The sequence below is a fragment of the Saccopteryx leptura genome, chromosome 6 (assembly GCF_036850995.1).
Source record: "Saccopteryx leptura isolate mSacLep1 chromosome 6, mSacLep1_pri_phased_curated, whole genome shotgun sequence".
In the NCBI taxonomy this organism is placed as follows: domain Eukaryota; kingdom Metazoa; phylum Chordata; class Mammalia; order Chiroptera; family Emballonuridae; genus Saccopteryx; species Saccopteryx leptura.
Window position 1 is genome coordinate 170,401,417 of NC_089508.1, and position 20,318 is coordinate 170,421,734.

A 20,318-nucleotide genomic window follows, 5' to 3' on the forward strand; every position below is an offset into this window, starting at 1 on the left:
GCAAACATACATTGGTCCCACCCTGTATGTTGGTTTCATAGATATTGTGAGCAGATTCAAATACATTCTGGAACCAGGGGCTTTTAAACTATTTAGCAACTAAAAGACTTAGTCTCTTGGCTCAACACCTCTCCCAATAGTTGATTCTAAGAGTCAGAAAGGTGAATGGGTGGGTCCCTGAAGATGAATGGAAGCATGGAGACCATACTGGCAGCCGTAACAGAGGTGATTACATGTAGCATCCTCTCAAGGACTCAGTCCAAGGCCCAGCCCTCCTACCTCAGACGGATGGGGATGGTATCCTAGATGATCACTGAGACCAACTCTCTAATCAAGACCAACCAGCTAATGAAAGAAATGTCAACCACAGGAACAAAGAGATGACATAGCAGCTGGCTGCTCAGACCCGAGTACTGGAATGGAACCAGGAAAACAGAAATGTTTCACCAGGTTCATTTGTTCACAGGTCCTAATTCACAAAGCACAGTGAATGGCCTTTACAATTTAGGACCGAGGAGATGAAGCACTCCACCAAATCAGGAAACTCATGAGTGACGAGGGGTGTTTTGCCGTAAGTAAGAAAATTGGTAGGTTCTAGTTCCAGCTCTTTCATGGATTGCCCTTCTGACTTTGGAACAAATCACTTGGTATCTGTTTTCTTTGCATAAAAAGGGGGTTAATTACATCTGCGTTTTTGTAAGAGGTTGCAGCTGTGATGGATTAAAGAGGCTACAAGTTCTTTGACACTCCTCCCATCCAGAGGCGGGGACTCTGCTGCCTACCCCGGATCTGGCTGCCTGGGACTGCTTTGACCAGCAGAGCACATTGAAAGTGCTGTGTGTCCCTCCCAGGCCTTTTCTCAAGAGGACTCTTCATTCCTCAAAGCCACGAGCTATCATATAAAAATATCTAATGTGTATGAACACGAGATCACATAAACGGGCAAGAGGAGACAACAGCATCTCTCCCCAGGAAGAGGAAGGGGAACACACAGTACCCTTGTCGCTTTGTGAGCTGAGGCTACATAGAAAACAGACATATTTCAAGATGAACTTGACAGATAAGATAATAACTAAGAAGCTACTGCAATAATCCAGAAATAGTATGGGAGGGAAAAATAAAGAGAACGAAGATGAATTTGAAAGGCAGTCATGAAAAGACAGCTATGATGTATCATTCAGCCAGTCTTGTAGACAAGTAAACGTTGACCTCAAGGAATTACATTTAAATGACTAATATCAATATATGCACCTTTGATGTAAAAAGAAGAAGAGGACGTTAGTTTACAATGGAAATTTCCACTCTGAACACCTTGGGTTTGAGAAAACAGAAAGATGCTGAAGGCAAGGTGTTAAACAGAGGTGGGCATAGACAAGACTGCAGTAGAGACCGGAGCAGAGGTGCAGGGAAGTCAGAAGATGGGTGGGCTCGCTAAAGGAGAGAGGAGAGATACTCCGGGCTGGAAGGCAGGGTCCAACCTTGAAGGACACTCAGCTATGTAGCAGAAAGTAAAACACAATGGTCAGGTTCTGGGGAGGCACTCACTCACAACAGCCACTAAGAGTTTGCATTTGGAAAGGAAAAACAATGATGACGTAATACTTGTGGCTAACGCTTGTTCAATGTTTACTATGTGCCATGCACTGGTTTATGTTCATGGCATGCACTCAGTGATTTATTCTTTACAACTCCAAAAGGGATATACTATTATTAACACAGTTTTACTGATGAGAAGATAAAAACTCAGAAGGTTAAAGTAACTCCCCCCCTCAATCACATAATTGCTAACTGGTCAACCTGGAACTGAATCCAGACAGTCTAGCACTAGGACCCCAGACCTTATTCTTTTTTTTTTTTTTTTCTGAAGCTGGAAACGGGGAGAGACAGTCAGACAGACTCCCGCATGCGCCCGACCGGGATCCACCCAGCACACCCACCAGGGGCGACGCTCTGCCCACCAGGGGGCGATGCTCTGCCCCTCCGGGGCGTCGCTCTGCCATGACCAGAGCCACTCTAGTGCCTGGGGCAGAGGCCAAGGAGCCATCCCCAGCGCCCGGGCCATCTTTGCTCCAATGGAGCCTTGGCTGCGGGAGGGGAAGAGAGAGACAGAGAGGAAGGAGGGGGGGGGGTGTGGAGAAGCAAATGGGTGCTTCTCCTATGCGCTCTGGCCGGGAATCGAACCCAGGACCCCCGCACGCCAGGCCAACACTCTACCGCTGAGCCAACTGACCAGGGCAGACCTTATTCTTAACTACTTGTTATAGCAAGACTTCCAGAAGGGTAGAAAAACTAATGCCAATGTTGTATCAAACAACCACAAGTCACACGTCAAAGCATCCCACGCTCAGCTACAGCATGGAGCAGCTGCTCTGGGCCTGTTAGAAGAACACAAGGCCGGATGAGATAAAAGGCTGATCCTCAAGGAGCTGACAGTCTAGGGGGAGACAGACAAACAAACCAATTATTACAATGACTGATAACCGCTAGGCTTATATTTAACGGTCTGTGGGAGCTCAGAGGGAGAAACAATCTCCTTTGGGAATGGTGCCTGGCCAGTCGGTGGACAAGGTGACAGCTCTTATCGGAGTATCGAAGAAGGAGAAAAGAAACTCAAGACACAGGTAGCAGCATGGAGTTATGAGGAAGCACGTCATACTCAGGAAACGATAGCAGATCGCTGTCACTGGGAGCTGAAACAGGAGAGACAGACGGAGGATACCCTGGGCAAAGCACTGAAGGACAAGGGGACAAGCTAAGGATGCAGCCTGTGACCACGTGTCACTAAAATAAAACACCCTCTGTGACTCTGCGCATGCTGATTTCTGGAACTGACACTCCCCATACCTCACCTCAGTGACATCTACATTGTCCACAGATCCCAGGTTTGGTATCACTTCTCCCGAGAGCCATCCCTGCTTTGGGGGATACAAGCTCTAACAGCCCTTTGACTTCTCCTCATTCTATTTCAGTGACCCCCAGTTTTACTGTAAATACCTATTACCATATTTTTTCCATATATAAGATGCTCCCACATATAAGATGCACCTTAATTTGGGGGCCCAAAATTTGAAAAAAAAAAAAGTATTACATAAAGTTATTGAACTCTAGTTTTATTCATCATTATATACATACAACTCATCACTGTCAAAAAAAAGCAGGAAATGCAAGTAAAAAAAATCTACAACCACTGTATACGATGCACTCAGCTTTTAGACCCCAGATTTTTCAAAAAAGGGTGCATCTTATACATGGGGTAATATGGTAACTGCCGTATTCTCCACTAGACTAAAATCTCTGTGATTCAGAGCTTTTTTTCAGATTGTTCCCAACTGCATTTCCAGGACTCTGCTCAGCCCCTGGCGTTAGTAGGCACTCAATAAATATTTGATGAAATGAATATAAAAGTAAGATTCACATCCTCTGGCATGAAATTCAACTCAACAAATATCACTATGGTGTCCAGAGCGTGAGCCTGGCCTCAAGGAGCAGGCGAGAAGGAGAAACGTGTAATATGCTTTCCTTGCAGAAATGCCACTTCAGATCTGTTGGGAAAACGAATGTAAGTGCGCGACACCAGTTCACAGGGACAGGCACTTTTCATTTATACGAAATTGAGTTGTGCTCTGGGGAAATCATTAAGAAAGGCAGAGACACTTAATTCCAGCCTGGGATGAAATATGCCGTCTTTGCGTCAAAAGTGTATGTTTTACAAGTAAACCTGTTTTTATTTTATTTTATTTTTATTATTATTTTTTTCTGAAGCTGGAAATGGGGAGAGACAGTCAGACAGACTCCTGCATGCGCCCGACCGGGATCCACCCTGCACGCCCACCAGGGGGTGACGCTCTGCCCACCAGGGGGCGATGCTCTGCCCCTCCGGGGCATCGCTCTGTTGCAACCAGAGCCACTCCAGCGCCTGGGGCAGAGGCCAAGGAGCCATCCCCAGCACCCGGGCCATCTTTGCTCCAGTGGAGCCTCGGCTGAGGGAGGGGAAGAGAGAGACAGAGAGGAAGGAGAGGGGGAGGGGTGGAGAGGCAGATGGGCACCTCTCCTGTGTGCCCTGGCCGGGAATCGAACCCGGGACTTCTGCACGCCAGGCCAACGCTCTACCACTGAGCCAACCGGCCAGGGCCGTAAACCTGTTTTTAAAGGAAATCTGTGACCAAGAAATGACTGGAGGGTTTTTGCGGTTAAAACACATCAGGTTCCCAGGTTGCAGAGAGGAAGGGGAAAAATTCAGGTGGACAGAGCAAAGAGAAAATCTTGTCACACTACAGGATGCTATCTTCAATGACGTGGAATAGATTTTTAAAAGGGAATTGCTTTTGATGCCAAATATAAAACAAAGTACGGCAGACAAAGGGGACCAGAATGGTTAAATCTGAAGAGTATGGCATATGAAGCCAGAGGAAGGAGCTAGCAATGTTTAAACCAATATACCATGTTTCCCCATGTATAAGATGCACGCTTTTTCGAAAAATTTGGGGTCTAAAAACTGGGTGCATCTTATACAGTGATTATGGCATTTCAAATGCCATAGATGGAACTGAGGATGAGGCAATACATGAAGACATTGATTTGTCATCAGACATAGATGAGGACAAGCTAATGGATAGGAGTTTTGACAGTGATTAGGAGTGGTATGAATTTTATAATGAATAAAACTTGAGTTCAATAACTTTATGTAATACAATTTTATTTTTCAAATTTCAGGCCCCAAAATTAAGTGCATCTTATACGTGGGGAAATATGGTAAATAAGACTTGGGGATGACACCTGTCAGTCTTGCTGAGGAGGCTTCATAAAGATACCTGTAGGTCCTTTGGCCAGCCTAAGAGTAGTTGATGGCTGTTGTTCTTATCTGTTCAACAACCCTCTTTCCAGCAGGAACTGCCATTGTCCAGGGCCACATGTTGTGTTAAAGCCCACAGTCATGGTGCCTCATCTCTGCCCAGCAACCAGAGGTTTCATCCCCACGGCACAGTGACTGGTCAAGAGAGGAGTGTTTGACTTGGGCAAAGCCAATCAAAGTTCTTCCATGAGAAATAGTATTTGGGTTTCATTTCCTGTGGACTCAGAGTTAAGGATGGTCTAAGACTCATGGTGCCTGTGTCTATTTTTCTGAACTCAGCATGAAAATGAATCCAACATGAAAACAGCACAGAAACAAAAAAAGGACAGAGAGAAAGACAGAAACAGACACAGAGGCAGAGGGACCCCTGAGGGGAGAGTCTAGGCCGTTCTGTGAGGAAGCACCGGAGAACACACTGGTCAGAAAGTTTCCACATTCAGGCTCTGACTTCCGGGAGCTCCTAACACCCAAGTCAGAAATTTCTCAACCAGTTGAGGAATGTGTGGGCCCAGGAGCACTTTCAGCTAAAAGACTACTGTGAATACTCCTGCATTCAAGAAGTGTTCGCTTCTAGCAAAGAGAAAGCTGAAGCTTAAAACATATATTCCCGAAATGAGTAAAAGTGAAGATTTCCAACCCCAATCCAACAGACCATCCACCCAGTCCAGCCAGCTCCGTTCCTAGCTGCCCTCCCTATAGCCATCATTCATGGTTGGGTGTACTCAGCCCCCCACCCCAGGCACTCAAGTATACCCAGATACAAGCACCTACATATTTATTTAACAAAAGTGGAATTATTCTAAACATTAAAGTCTAAAAGTTAAGCTTTTTTTTTTCCTCATCAAACACACCAGGGATCTTTATTATTCCTCATCAAACACACCTGTCTTAACAGGGTCCCCAAACTTTTTACACAGGGGGCCAGTTCACTGTCCCTCAGACCATTGGAAGGCCGGGCTATAAAAAAAACTATGAACAAATCCCTATGCACACGGCACATATCTTATTTTAAAGTAAAAAAACAAACCGGGAACAAATACAATATTTAAAATAAAGAACAAGTAAATTTAAATCAACAAACTGATCAGTATTTCAATGGGAACTATGCTCCTCTCATTGACCACCAATGAAAGAGATGTCCCTTCCAGAAGTGCCACGGGGGCTGGATAAATGGCCTCAGAGGGCCGCATGCAGCCCGTGGGCCATAGTTTGGGGACCCCTGATCTAAGACAACATGCATAGCTATTCCTCAGGATTCTTAATGGCTGCATTAATGTATTCCACTTTTAAAACCAGTATTCTGTTACAGATACTTGATTGCTTTTCATAAACCACAAGAACCCTGGCTTTAAAATAATCAGTGGTACTTTACACTTTCCTTCAGTTTTGACTTCCCATGACCCATACCATGGGATGCATGGATTTTAATTATGCTTTGGAAATTACTTTTAACGGAGCAATAAGCTTTTATTAATAAGATTCAATTCTCAAAGCACCCAGAAGCACAGCGGATGAAGAATGGTAGCTGGGGACATGTGTTTCACAACGTTTTGCTTTGATCTAGGGGTCTGCCATCTGGGTGGAATGAGGAATCACAGTGCGCACTCTCGCCCGAGAGGCACTACCCCATTATGAGTTGTGCTCACAGTCAAGGCAGCTCTAGACAGGAGGACAAGATATCTCGCCAGGAGTCACGTGACAAGTGACGACATCACACCTCACTGAGACACTCACTCTGTGCTTTGCCCCAGCCCCTACCCAGCCCAACTGACATGGGAGGGACACAGCAAAAACAGAAGCTAGAAGATAAACAAAATCATACGTTTCAGGCTAAACTGTTGCCTGAAAAGCCTGGCCCAATGAAGAGATTGCTCTTGGGACAGGGAGAGAACTGGCAAATTTCCCAGGCTCCAGGAGGAAAACAACACTATTTGTGTCTATGTTACTTATGGTAGCAGAGTTTCTGACATCCACTATCAGAGAAGGAAATGAAATTATTAGCAGTGTTGTTCAAAAACAGAATGTGATGAACACTGCAGTTGTTCGGTAATGTTTACCAAATACCTAAACTAGCATTTATGTAATTACTGGTTAATTGTCAATCTCCCCCTTCAAAGGCAAGTTCCATGAGGGCAGACACCTGTCCTTATTCACATGCTTGTGTTTTCTCCCACTGAGGGGGAGGCAGAGACATTTAAGAAAAAAATTAAAGCAAAATTAACTGTGGTTTTAATCATGATTGCACTAAGTTCTCAAAGGAGAATGGGTTTGATGGGGTCAGAGAGGGCTTCTACAAGCAAGAGAGAATGAACTTAACATAAAAAAGGCACGCAGGAGGGGAGAGGGCAAAGGAACTTGCCAGGCAGAGGGAGGAGCCGAGGTCCTGAGACGGTTGAGCCCACAGCACTGGAAAGAGAGGAAGACGGCTAAGACAGGTGAGGCCCAGAAAGTGACGTTGGCAAAGGGACACAGGAAACGGGCAGCACAGAACCCTCCAGGCCAAGGAGTTTGGTCTTGATCCCCAAGGCAATGAACAGCCACCAAGGGGGTTGAAGCAAAGGAGGACAGGCACAGAGCTGCATTTTTAAAAGACGGCCGTGGGATCATGTCAGCGGCAAGTTTATTGGAAGAGTATAAGATAGAGGTGGAGGAACAATTAGGAGGTTGCTGCAGTGACTTCTGCAAAGGAGGATATTAGTGTGGACTAAGATGACAGAGATGGCGAGAAACAGACTAAGATCGCTTTATAAAGGAAAATCAATATTTATTATTTAAATGTAGGGGAGAAGGAAAGATACCACATTAAAAATTATTATGCGGTTTCTGAACAATGCAGCTGCTGGAATCATTCACTGAGAAGGAGGTCCAAGTTTGGTAAGAAAGAGCATGAGTTTCATGGATAGAAGAAACTGAAATGACATCCACTAATCCTGAGCATTGAGTCAGCTGGGCCAACACTGTGCTTTCAATGGATTAACTAATCCTAACTGCAAAGGGTGTCATTGCCCCCTTTTTAGAGACGAGAAAACTGAGACTCAGAAAGGCTTAATAAACTTAGCACCAGTCTCAGAGCTAGAAACTGGTCGATCTGGGATTTGAACCCAAATCTCTTGAGTTCTAAAGCAGAGGGGTCTTCATGACCAGCCCATACTGCTTCATGACAACTCGGAAAATTTCATGTTTTCAAAAGAAAGTGGTCGTTAATCTGGAATTCTGAAGCCAGATCTACCTAGGAAACCTTCAGAAATAACCAGAGTTAACTCCACATCAGGAAGAGATTCTACACTTCCCTTCATTCTTCACTCCTTACCTGGCTCATTTTCTTCTCCTTGCTTTTGCCCAAACCCCAAGGTCACCTCCAGTTGCCCTGAGCCCGCAACTTGCCTTCTTCAAGTTCCTACGAAACAGTCTCACAGCTCACTTGATCAATGATCGAATACAGGTGACCCTGTAGAATTTCCATCTGTTTTCTTACTTCCTTACATTTTCTTTCTCTTCCTTCCTCCCTTCCTTCCTTCCTTCCTTCCTTCCTTCCTTCCTTCCTTCCTTCCTTCCTTCCTTCCTTCTTTCTTTCTTTCTTTCTTTCTTTCTTTCTTTCTTTCTTTCTTTCTTTCTTTCTTTCTTTTTTTAATTCAGTGAGAGGAGGGGAGGCAGAGACAGACTCCCATATGTGCCCCGACCGAGATCCACTCAGTAAGCCTACTAGGGGGCGATGCTCTGCCCATTTTTGGCATTGCTCTGTTGCTTAGCAGCCAAGCTCTTCTTAGCATCTGAGGTGAAGGCCATGGAGCCATCCTCAGTGCCCAGGGCCAACTCACTCCAGTTGAGTCATGGCTGCAGGAAGGGGAGAGAGAGAGAGAAAGAGAGAGAAGAGGGGGAGGTGTGGAGAAGCAGATGGGCACTTCTCCTGTTTGTCTTGACCGGGAATCAAACCCAGGACATACACACGCTGGGCTGATGCTCTACCACTGAGCCAACCGCCAGGGCACATTTCATTTTTTTCTGATGTGAACTTTCACACAGTATATACTGGCTGTCTTAAAAAGTCTCTCATGTACTGAAGTCAGATTGTTATAAACAAATTAATAAACATAAATTTCAAACTATGATATACTGTCAACCAGCAGATTGGTTTTATCAATGTCATTATCTCTAGTTATAGAGTGGAATCTCATTATACATGCATTTAACTTAAGCACATTTAACTGTAAGTCCTTGGCAGAGGGAAGGAGGAGGGGAGAGAGAGAGAGAGAGAAAGGGAGGGCAATTTACATAACCTAGGGCATTATACCTGCTATTTCCATCCCTGAGCACCTGTCCCAGGGAGCAGGATATGAATCTGCCGTTCCCCCAGCTCGGTTCTGTCCCTAAGGACTTTTCTCGGGGTGAGTAATTCTCTGGGAAGACTCTGACTTTAGTGCTGAAAGGCACACACTTTAAATATACCACAATCTCTAATTTTAGTCAGTTGCTTTTCCTATTCTTCAATAAAAGAAACAGTCACAGCCTGACCTGTGGTGGCACAGTGGGTAAAACGTCGACCTGGAATGCTGAGGTCGCCGGTTCGAAACCCCAGGCTTTCCTAGTCAAGGCACATATGGGAGTTGATGCTTTCTGCTCCTCCCCCTTTTTCTCTCTCTGTCTCTCTCTCTCTCTCTCTCTTTCTGTTTCCTCTCTCTAAAATGAATAAATAAAATCTAAAAAAAAAAAAAAAAGAAACAGTCACCTATCCCAAGACTGGAGGAAAAACTGGTGCGCTGGACAACTCAAGATCCAGTAGGAGATTGTGCCTGGTAATCCTGATAACCAGGTATAGTGATCTGCACACTATATTTTCTCTGGAAAACTAACCCCTAGGACATGGCTACCGTGGCAGCTACATATGTTTGTGTAATGCTCTGAATTTATATTGCATTATTACTTCACTGTTAAATACACATGAGCAGGAATTAGGAGACAAACATCGAAATCGTTAGGCCTCCTAAAGTCAAACGTGAAGGAAAACCAAATTATGCAACGAAATGCAACGCTTAGCCCTGTATCCAAAAACCAATAACCGGGAATTTTATTATCATCTTTAACTTTCCAGAAAAGACTCTTCACAGTCACAGGCACATAGCTAAATACACACCTAAATTATGACACAGGTACATTCTCAGGGGAAGGTCCTGGTCAAATGTAGAACACTACTACTCTGAACCAACCCTGCCACTTATGGGGCAGATGTATTAATCCTTACCACTCAGCTCTCTCAGAGTTTGGTTCATGCCAGCAGCAAACAATCCAGAACTCTACAGTAAACTTGATGGCCGATGCCTGTCCCACCTAGATTATAAGCTCCTTGCAGGCTAAGTCTGGCCCTTCACTTCTAGTGGATTTAGGGAGAAAGGCACAGCCCGTGAGTGATCAGGGTGTTGCGCAGCCCAAGCTCCACGTGGCCCTGTCCTCACCTGTCCAGAGAAATGCAGCACAGGTGAAAGATGGATGCCGTGGTGAGCAGGACGTCCAGAGATGTCCGGACCAGGCAGAACATCTCGCCGTAAATCCAGATGTCCTGAACCAGCTCAATGGCACCGAAGGGCATCACCAGCACGGACACCAGCAGATCCGCAAAGGCAAGAGAGACAATGAAATAGTTGGTTTTTATTTTCCTGTGAGTGAGAAAGTATAAGGAAGAGGTGGGGAGGGGGAATGAAGGGAGGAGGTTAGGAAAAGAGCAAGAGAGAAAAGAGGAGGAAAGGAAAACAAAGAAAGCAGGAAAGAAGGGAGGGAGGAAAAAGAAAAAAAAGTCAAATGTGTAACGTATCCTATGAGGGTCAGTTTCCCCTTCTGCAACATGGCTGGAAAGACCCTCGTGGCCCGGCCCCTTCTGAATTCTCCAGACTCCTCTTGTGCCCAGAGCCTTCTCTTCATCTCCTCTATGGCCCCGCTGGCCTGATTTGAATCCCCTGAATGTGAAGCTCCTCCAAGGGCCTTTTTACAGGGTGTTCTTTCTCCCTACTATTGGCTTAACTACACCCCACTAGACTTGCAGGCCTCAGTTTGGTCATTCCCAGGGAAACTTCCAAAGTGCTCCTCTCACAAAAGGTGTCAAATTCCACTGTTTTCCATTCTTAGACTAACCACTATATGCCTCACACCTGTGACACCTATCTGAAGTGTGCTTTTACACTCTTTCGCACCATCACTGGACTCATGCATGTCTTGTTTAGAGAGGAAGGCAGTAGATAAGGCAGGCTGTTATCTTTTGTTCCCTTTTAGGGTCTGGTGGCTCTTACACCAAACCTCACACTAGAATCATTTAGTGAATTTACATCAACATTGATGCTGAGGTCTCACCCCAGCTCAGGGATGAAGGGTGATTAACAACCCCCTTCCCCGGGGTTGCCAGGTAAAATACAAGACACCCGGTTAAATTTGAATTTCAGATAGACGATGAATAATTATTTAGTATAAGTATGGCCCAAATATTGCATGAGACATACTTATACTACACAGTAGCCATCTTAAAAAGGTCTTCATGTGATCATAATTGCAGCCAGGGTTCAGACTAATTAATGAATCTGACAAGGTTGAACTTGCCACCTTGGCGTACCGGGAAAAAGAAGACCCAGGTTTGAATACTAGATTGGTCACTAGTCAGACACCCTCCTTTGAACAAACCGATAAAGTGAGAAGATTAGATTAGCTGCACTTCCATCGTATGTGTGTGTGTGTGTGTGTGTGTGTGTGTGTGTGTGTGTGTGTGTGTGTGTATATATATTGATCACAACCCCATGAAAAAAAAAAAACAATACCAAAGTTGAACATAGGGAAAAAGACGAGATAAAATGCACTTAGCTGTTTATACTATTTGGTCATGTTAGAGTTGTGGGATTGTGTATGATCATTTTTCCTTGCTCTGCTTCCAAATATCATTCCCATGTGCTTTTCCTCCCCTTTCATAATTATATATTATACTGGAAATTAGAAATTAGAAATTCTCCCAAGTGCCCAGGGAGAGCCCAGAACGCTCCCCAGGCTTCCTCGTGAGGGCTCCTCATGACACTCACCTGAGCTGCCTGTCCCTGCACACGGCCACCATCACCAGCAGGTTCCCCAGGATGGCCATCAGGATAACCGCCGAGAGAAATGTGAGCAGCACGACCTTCTCCACTGACCGGAAACCCTCCTTGGAACTGGAAGACGGACAGACACATGCACACAGAGAACTGAAGGAAACTGAGACACAGGAAAGAAAATTCTTCTTTTCCTCATTTAGCTTCACGAAGGTGACTTCACCATCAGCAGCTGCAACACACATTTACTGTGCACTTGATATATGCCACTGTTTGTACCTGTCACTTTACATGATATCTGAGTGAACTCTTACCCAACGGGAAGAAGGAGGCTCAGAGACATGAATTAGCAACCCTGAAGTTGCACAGTTATTCTCCATCAGAGAAGGTGTGACTTTCCTTCGGAGCTCTTCTCTGGCTTGTGCTCAGAAATGTATTTGGCTGGCCCTGTCCAGGCAGTTCAGTTAGTCACAACATCGTCTTGATACACTAAGATCGCAGGTTCAATTCTTGGTCAGGGCACATACTAGAGTCAACCAATAAATGAATAAATAAGTGGTACAACAACAGGTCGATGTTTCTCTCTCTCACTTCCTTCCCCTCTCTCTAAAATCAATCAATAAATTAAAAAAGAATTGTATGTGATTGATTCCTGTTTTGTGCATCTACCCACCTTCATGAGGCAGAGATCTCATATATTTTATCTGTCGATAAATTCAATTTCAATGTGTCATTTGCATTTATGGGATGAAGGAGAGATGACATTGAATGGATGGATGGCAGTAACTTGAACCAGGGTCTGCATAAACACAAAGGCCACCCTGTTTTCAGGACGCCAGCACGGCCCATGCCTATACTGTGTATACAGGTGGGCTGTCCTGGGAACAGGTCATGGCTTGACAATTGTTTTTATATAATTGACCTGGACCAAGTGGTCTCAAGAGTCTACAAAGTCCATGGGAAAGTTAGCAGCCAATCAATACACTTAGGAACTCATCTCACTGCCCCAAACCACACTTCTCTCATTACCCAACATAACAGTTCAAATCTGTGTTCTTGTATATTTCGGCAGCTGATTTGATTCTATAAACCCTGCTGTCCCAGCATAAACCGTTTTGTTTTATTAACTTGGAAGTGAGTGTCCCCTATTAATAAAAACATAATGTCTGCTGATTATTAAGAAGCTACAGAAAAAAAGTTGTATTTCCACTACAGTAATAACATGTTCTTCTTAAATGAAGTTTCAAAGGAGCTTAAAATTCTCAGACCCAAACTCCACATTTCAATACAAGGCCCAGGGAGAGAAACTGAGTTGTCAGAGCCTTTTGGTGGCTTGTCTGGAAGAGGCTGTTTGCCCTGAGGGCCCACTACTGGGACAACAGGGTCCCAAGAATCAAGAAATGTCTTTACTGAGCTCTTTCGACTGAAAACCGAGATGGATGCTGGGCCCAAACAGCAGCAGCCCACCAAGTCCTGGCTCTCGCCTTCTCCAAAACTCTCCCGTCAGGCCTGACACAAAAGACAGGTGATGATTAAAATAAGCAACCACTAGTACAGTGATCAAAGAACCACATTGTCCCTCCACTCTGCTGACAAGTGTTTATCTTTACTGACTAACTGATGTCTAGGGTTCAGAGGAAAAGATATTCGAGGTACGTTCAGCTAAATCACCCTTCCACACCTAAATTCTGACTATCGACAGTACGAATATTGGAGAGGGAAGATTTAATTCAATGAGGAAAAAGGCCTTCATAGGATGAGGTGGCTACCCAAAACTAAGTTGACCTTAGGCCATGTTAATTGAGGTAAAGTGTCTAACAAAGGCCGTGAGAGTGGTTTTTACCTTGTTCTCTGAAACCTGTTCACCCCTCCAGGCCTCTGTACCAGCTGTGCACCCTTTCTGGAGTGTGTCTTCCTATCTTTCAGTTCTCGGGTTCAAGGTAACCCCCACCTAATGTGCCACAGCCAACGTTTTCCATTTCCTTTCTAGCCTTTATTGTTATTTGAAATGACTTCTGTTATTGATTTTTGTCTGTGCCCCCCCCCCCCCACACACACACACACAGATTGACGTCACATCCCTCCCGGCACAACTCCGAGCGCGAGGCACAGTCTACTCTAGAGTATGTATAGTGTACAGCAGTGGTGGTCAACCTGGTCCCTACCGCCCACTAGGGGGCGTCCCAGCTTTCATGGTGGGCGGTAGCAGAGCAACCAAAGTATAAATAAAAAGATAGATTTAACTATAGTAAGTTGTTTTATAAAGACTTATTCTGCCAAACTTAGCAAAAATCCAACATAAAGTACTTGGTAAGTAATTAGTATTATATGCTTTAACTCTGCTTTATAAATTTTATAAAGTAAAGTTACTTCCCTACTTTATAAATTAGCGTTATTGTGGAACCGGTGGGCGGTTAGAAAATGTTACTACTAACAGAGATACAAAAGTGGGCGGTAGGTATAAAAAGGTTGACTACCCCTGGTGTACAGGGATGTGAAGTACATAGGATGCTCAATTATTTGCTTAATGAGTGAAAGAAAGACATATTGTATTCATAATGGTGAGGTTTCTCCTTCAATGTCTTTGAAAACCGATTGAAAGTACAGAGATGATTTTACCTAGAGAAGACCCAGTACGAGACACAAAAGCTGCTTTTCACTCTCTGAAGGGCTGTCATTTGAAATAAGAGTAGATTTGTGCATGCGTTCATTCAATAATGCTTTCTGAGCACCTTCTCCACGCTAGGCATTGTTGTATGCCCCAGGAAAGCAGAAATAAGCCACAAAGAGAGCAGGCAATGTACAGATAAAAGGATTTATGCAAAGTGTCAACTGGTAATACACACAATAGCAAAAACTCTAGGAGGGAAAGCAGGACGCGGCTGATAGAGGCGGATGGAGTGCTGGCTCATCAGAGAAGGCTCGGTGAGAGGTTTGTCACACTCTCCGCCCTGCAGGTTGTAGACGGAAGCAGGACGAGTGAGCAGGCTTTGAGCTGAGCTGTTTCTGAGCTTTGGCTGCGTGTGGAAATGACCCCAGTAACTTTAAAAATGCTGATGTTAGGGACCCACCCTCCAAGATGCTGATTTAATTAGCCTGGGTTGCAGCCTAAATATTGGAAAATGTTCAAGTTCCTAAGTGATTCCGATATGCAACCAAGGTCGACAGTCACTGCTAGAGAAAGGCGAGATATTGAAATGGCTAATAAGAGCTTGTAACAGCCAAGGATGCCCCGTAATAGCTTCCTGGTGTTGTTTTGAGCTGCGACTCAGGAAGTCTTTAAAGAAAGCCCCAAGTCTATTGAGATACCAACCACTTCACACCCATTAGGGTGGCTGGTGTGAAAACAAAGCAAACAAAACAAAAGTGAAAAGTAACAAGTGTAGATGAGAATGTGGAGAAATTGGAGCTTTTGTGGATTGCTGGCAGGAATGTAAAATGGTGCAGCTATTGTGGAAAATAGTATGATGGTTTCTCAAAAGGCTGAATATCGATTGACCATAGGACCCAGCATACTCCAAAGAATTGAAAGCTGGGACAGAAATAGATACATACAACCCTATGTTCGTAAAACCAGTATTCACAATAGCCAAAAGGTCAAAACAGCCCACAGATAAACAGAATGTGGTATATATAGACTATGGAATTTTATTCAGTCATAAATTTCTGATACATGCTATAACATGGATTAAACCTTGAAAATATTGTGCTAAGTGAAATAAACCAAGAACAAGAAGACAAATATAGTATGATTCCATTTATACGAGGAGCCTAAAATAGGTGAATTTGTAGAGAAAGTAGAATAGTGTTTAGCAGGGGCTGGTGGAGGGAACGGGGAATTATTTAATGAGTTCAGAGTTTCCGTTTTAAAAATGGAAAAATTCTGGAAATGAATAGTGGTGATGGTTGTGCACCTCTATGAATATACTTATTGTCACTGAACTGTACATTTAAAATGCTTATTTTATGTTTAATGATAAATTTTATGTTATATATAATTTATCACAATAAGAAAGAATACACAGATGATGATTATATATCAGGATAGTTTATAGGGCTCCTAGATTGGAGGCAGGTGAGACTGGCTAATTTTAGGTCTTTTCCTTGTCTCTGGACAACAGTCTGAACATATCCTTAGAACACAGACTGTCCAGGAGCAAAGCCTCACCATTAGAACCATCTCCCCTGCACTGCCTTTCTTCTTGCAGAATTAAAAGCCAGATTCAGAGTCTGTGGTGAACATCCCTGGCTCCAGGGAAGGTATATTTCAAGTGGGAATGTCAGGGTCAGAGAGCCCCAAGTTCAATGTTATGGTTCATTTGTGGCATGCCAATTAGGAGCTAGAAATAGCTAAACTTTAAACTGTGAGTGACAAGGAAAACTTAACCATAGAAGGAACTTTTCTAATTAGGCAGAACTGTCCATCGAACTAAATGCTAAGTCCAGGAATGATAATTAAAATAAATTAGAAAGCACCTTTGCTAAATCCATGTTGGACCCCTGGGATAGCTCTGACTTCCCCCAAGCACACTGTCTACCACTCCCAGACAGCTCCCACCTGACCAAGGGGCTCTGCCTAGCCCACTAAACGGGTTCTTCTGACAGTTACTCTTATGGGAAATTTTACTTTTCCTTCTTTTTATTTGCCTTTTCAGTGATCTCTTGATCTGTTAATAAAAAAACTCCACAAAATTGCTGGCTCTGTTTTTCATTTTCTCTGTTCTTAATAAAAGAAAACCCACAACAATAATTCCGGGTAAATTTCCACATCAGTTAGTATTGTGGAAGTGGGCCATAAATGAGAAAGTATATTATAAATAAGCAATTGTCATGATTAATATTAGAAGTCGAAATATTAGAAGCTAAGGAAATTCTAGGTTATGCTTTGTTATAGCACCCAGAACCACCAGTTTCAAGATCACACACATACCCACAATAGATTCCCTTAGGAGTCAAAAATACTTTTCTTACCTTTTTTATTTTCCGCCACTGGTTTTCTATAACAGCTATGTAATTTCAAAATGTCACTGGCCTTTTCTGCGCCTCACTTTCTTCATGGGTCAATTGAGGAAATCAGATCAGATCTCTCATTTATCAAGTATGTATTGATTGCCAACTATATTGTCAAGATGTGTGCTAAGTACTGGGATACCACAGTGAAAAAGGTGGACAAAGTCCCCACCTTGATGGAGTTCACACTGCTGAAAAGACAGACAATAAGCAAGCGGAGCAAAGTCACCATATCTCAAACTCAAATGTTCATCGGCATTTATTGGGGATATTGGTAAAATGCAGATTCTGATTCTTTTGGTCTGGGATGGAGTCTGGGGTTCTGCATTTCTCACAAGACTCATGAGCCTCAGTGATGCTTATGCTGCTGGTTCATGAGTCAAGCAGGGCACTGACCTGATGGTGTGATAGAGAATTACTGGGTTCCAGGGAAACCTTAGGTAATCAGGAAACACTGGCTAAAACACAGACCACCGGACCTGCCCATGTTTCAGTACATCTGGGATGGGGCCCCAGAGTTTGCATTTTTTTTAAGGTGAGAGAAGGGTAGATAGTGAGACAGGCTCCTGCATGCTCCCCAATCAGCATCCACCCAGCAACCTCATCTGGAGCCGATGCTCGAGTACCGAGCTATTTTTAGCACGCGAGGCTGACGTGCTCTAATGGAGCCATCCTCAGCATCCAGGGCAATGCTTGAACCAATCAAGCCACTGGCTGTGGAAGGGGAAGAGGGAAGAAAGAGGGAGAGGGAGGAGGAGAGAAGAAGATGGTCGCTTCTCTTGTGTGCCCTGACTGGGAGTCAAATCCAGGATGTCCATTCGCTGGGCTGACGCTCTATTCACTGAGCCACCAGCCAGGGCCAAAGTTTGTATTTCTAACAAGTTTTTAGGTGATCCTGATGCTACTGGTCTGGTGATCTCACTTTGAAGACACTGACCTAGTGCATTGTAAAGGATGCCCTTGACCCTAACCCCCATTTCTCCATTGCTTATTACTTTCTTTTGCTCCTATATTTGGAACTTCCTGCTTAACAGTGAGATTTTGACATTGATTTAGCAAGCACCTACCATGTGGCAAACAACTCACTAAGGATATTTTTGATGTTGGCTCATTTCATTTGCACGATTACCATGTAATTTAATATCATGATACCCCTTTTTCAGAAGAATTGGATGCTCAGCATGAATAGGAGACATAAGATCCTACAACTACCAAGTAGTGGAGCTGGGATTAGACCTGCATATTCTGATTGCAAGTTCAATGTCTTTCCCATTACATTTTAAATGTGCTCATTTGAAATTGAAATTTCCTTTAAAAAAAAAAAGACATACTAAAATTTTACCTTTTGTCTAGAAACTTGTATCCAAAATGCTGATGCCATCTTTATATGTCTTGTAAAAATATGCTAGCTATAGAAAATTGTAAAGGAATAAAAGAAATCCTTAGAGGATGGAAATATTGCATAATGGAGTTTTTATGCAGTTCTAAAAGAGTTTTTTTTTTTTATTGTCTTTGAAGACTTTACTGGGGGGGGGGGCACAGGCTGGTACACAACTGATGAGGTCAGGTACTTTTCAAATGTAAACACGTGGAGGAAAATTCTTATGGCAAGCTTTTAATAGACTCTTCCGGGGCCTCAAAGATCACACATATTAGACAGGAGAAAAACTTCAAAGCTCACAGAGGACCTGTCTGTATAGCATATAATGAAGTTAAAAGCTGCAAGGAATACAAAGCAAATCAGGATCAAAGACACTGTTCTCTGAGGCCATTCCTGAGCGGAAAGCCAAGCCACAACTGATGTGACAAGCTGAGATCTTCATTTGGGAAGGCTCGCGCTGCCTCACAGTGTGCTAATGATCACGGTGCCCGTCCTCCTTGGAAATCAAACGCTCAGGGATAGTGCCAGTAAATTATACCTTTGAGGTGTGTCTCACTTTGAGAAATCCAGCCTTTCAAAACTGAAGCTGAGCAAACAGTTCCAGAGATAGATATTTCTTATGTTTACAATATTTTTTTTCTTTATATGCAGATTCAGAGTAGGGTCACTGGTTTGTTTTTGCCAACAATCCCTGTACCCACAAATGTTCAGGGGACCGAAATGGTCATCAGATAAGAAACAGTTTCCTCTGGAATAAAACATGTGGCGTGCTTACAGTATTTGGCTGATCCTTTCCTTGAAATTACTCTTGTGGTTTTGAGAAATCCAGGCCAGGGGAAAACGGGGACCACATGGGGCCTCTCCAGTGTGGTCAATCATTTACCCCAAGGATAAAGGCTCAAGGAAAAGCAGAATTTCCTGTACTCTGATAACAACCTGCTCCCCATTCCTTTGCTATAGGCAGCCTCTGTCTCTGGGCCAATAGCTAATGAAGTCAACTCTGTGCGTACTTTGCTAGGGCCCTGGCTTGCGATTGTGGAGTGTTGTGATTTCTCTTCTCACCTCTGCTGCTGACAGTATGAGAAATCTTATGCTCAGATGACTGAAGAAACTGCTTAACATTGCTCTAGTGCAGGAACTGCCGAACGTCACCAATGGGCCAAAACCGGCCCACTGCCTGTTTTTGTAAATAAAAGTCCGTTGGAACAGTTACACTTGATGGCTTATATATTTCCTATGGCTGCTTCCCACTACGAAGGCATAGCTGAGTGATTACAGCAGAGACTGGGCAGTATAGTTTACATAAGCTGAAACTGTTAACTCTCTGACACTTTTCCAAAAGGAGTTTGATGACCTCCGCTCTTTGGGAACCAGAGATAAGTTTGAGCTAAAGGACAATATTGTACAGAGACACTAAGACCTCTGAGAGCCTACTACCCGGAACCTACATAACTGGGAGTCATTCTTCTCTCTGGATTTTCTCACTAAGTGGAAAGCGGAATCTCTCGTGTTGACCAAGCCAGAAACCAGGCACCTTACTCCATCCCTTCTTCTCCTTGACCTAAGTCATTATTTAGTTTATCATTTTTTTAAATTAAATTTTTTAAGTTACAATTTACATTCAGTATTATTGTGATTTAGTTTCAGGTGCGCAGCACAGCGATTAGACAATCATATACTTTACAAAGTGTTCCCCCCGATATTTTCAGTACCCACCTGGCCCCATACGCAGTTATTACAGTATTCTTGTGATAATATTGTAATATACATCCTGATGTTGTATGAGGACTAAAGACCTGATGATCTTAGTTGAATTTGCTTATGCTCAGAGCAACTTCTGCCTTAGGGGTCCCCCTGGATAATTCTCCTATTTTTACTGGCCGCCAAGAATAAAACGGCTGAAAACCACTGCTATATACTATCCACTCTTCACGCAGTAGAAAGGATGAACTTTGTAGAATGCTTAGGTTGGACCACATCACTTCCTTACTCACCGCTCTTGAGATGACTTGTCATC

General features: G+C 43.7%; 1 protein-coding gene across 6 annotated transcripts in view; it reads right to left on the reverse strand.

Moving 5' to 3' along the window:
- HTR4 (5-hydroxytryptamine receptor 4) overlaps nt 1–20,318 on the reverse strand; it is a 149,486-nt gene that overhangs the window by 59,779 nt on the left and 69,389 nt on the right. For all 6 annotated transcript variants that reach the window (XM_066343495.1, XM_066343493.1, XM_066343494.1 and 3 more), the window contains exons 3-4: nt 11,905–12,030; nt 10,303–10,503 (exon numbers count right to left, since the gene is read on the reverse strand). In XM_066343495.1, coding sequence (XP_066199592.1) covers nt 10,303–10,503; nt 11,905–12,030 — 327 coding nt within the window. The remainder of the gene's footprint in view (nt 1–10,302; nt 10,504–11,904; nt 12,031–20,318) is intronic.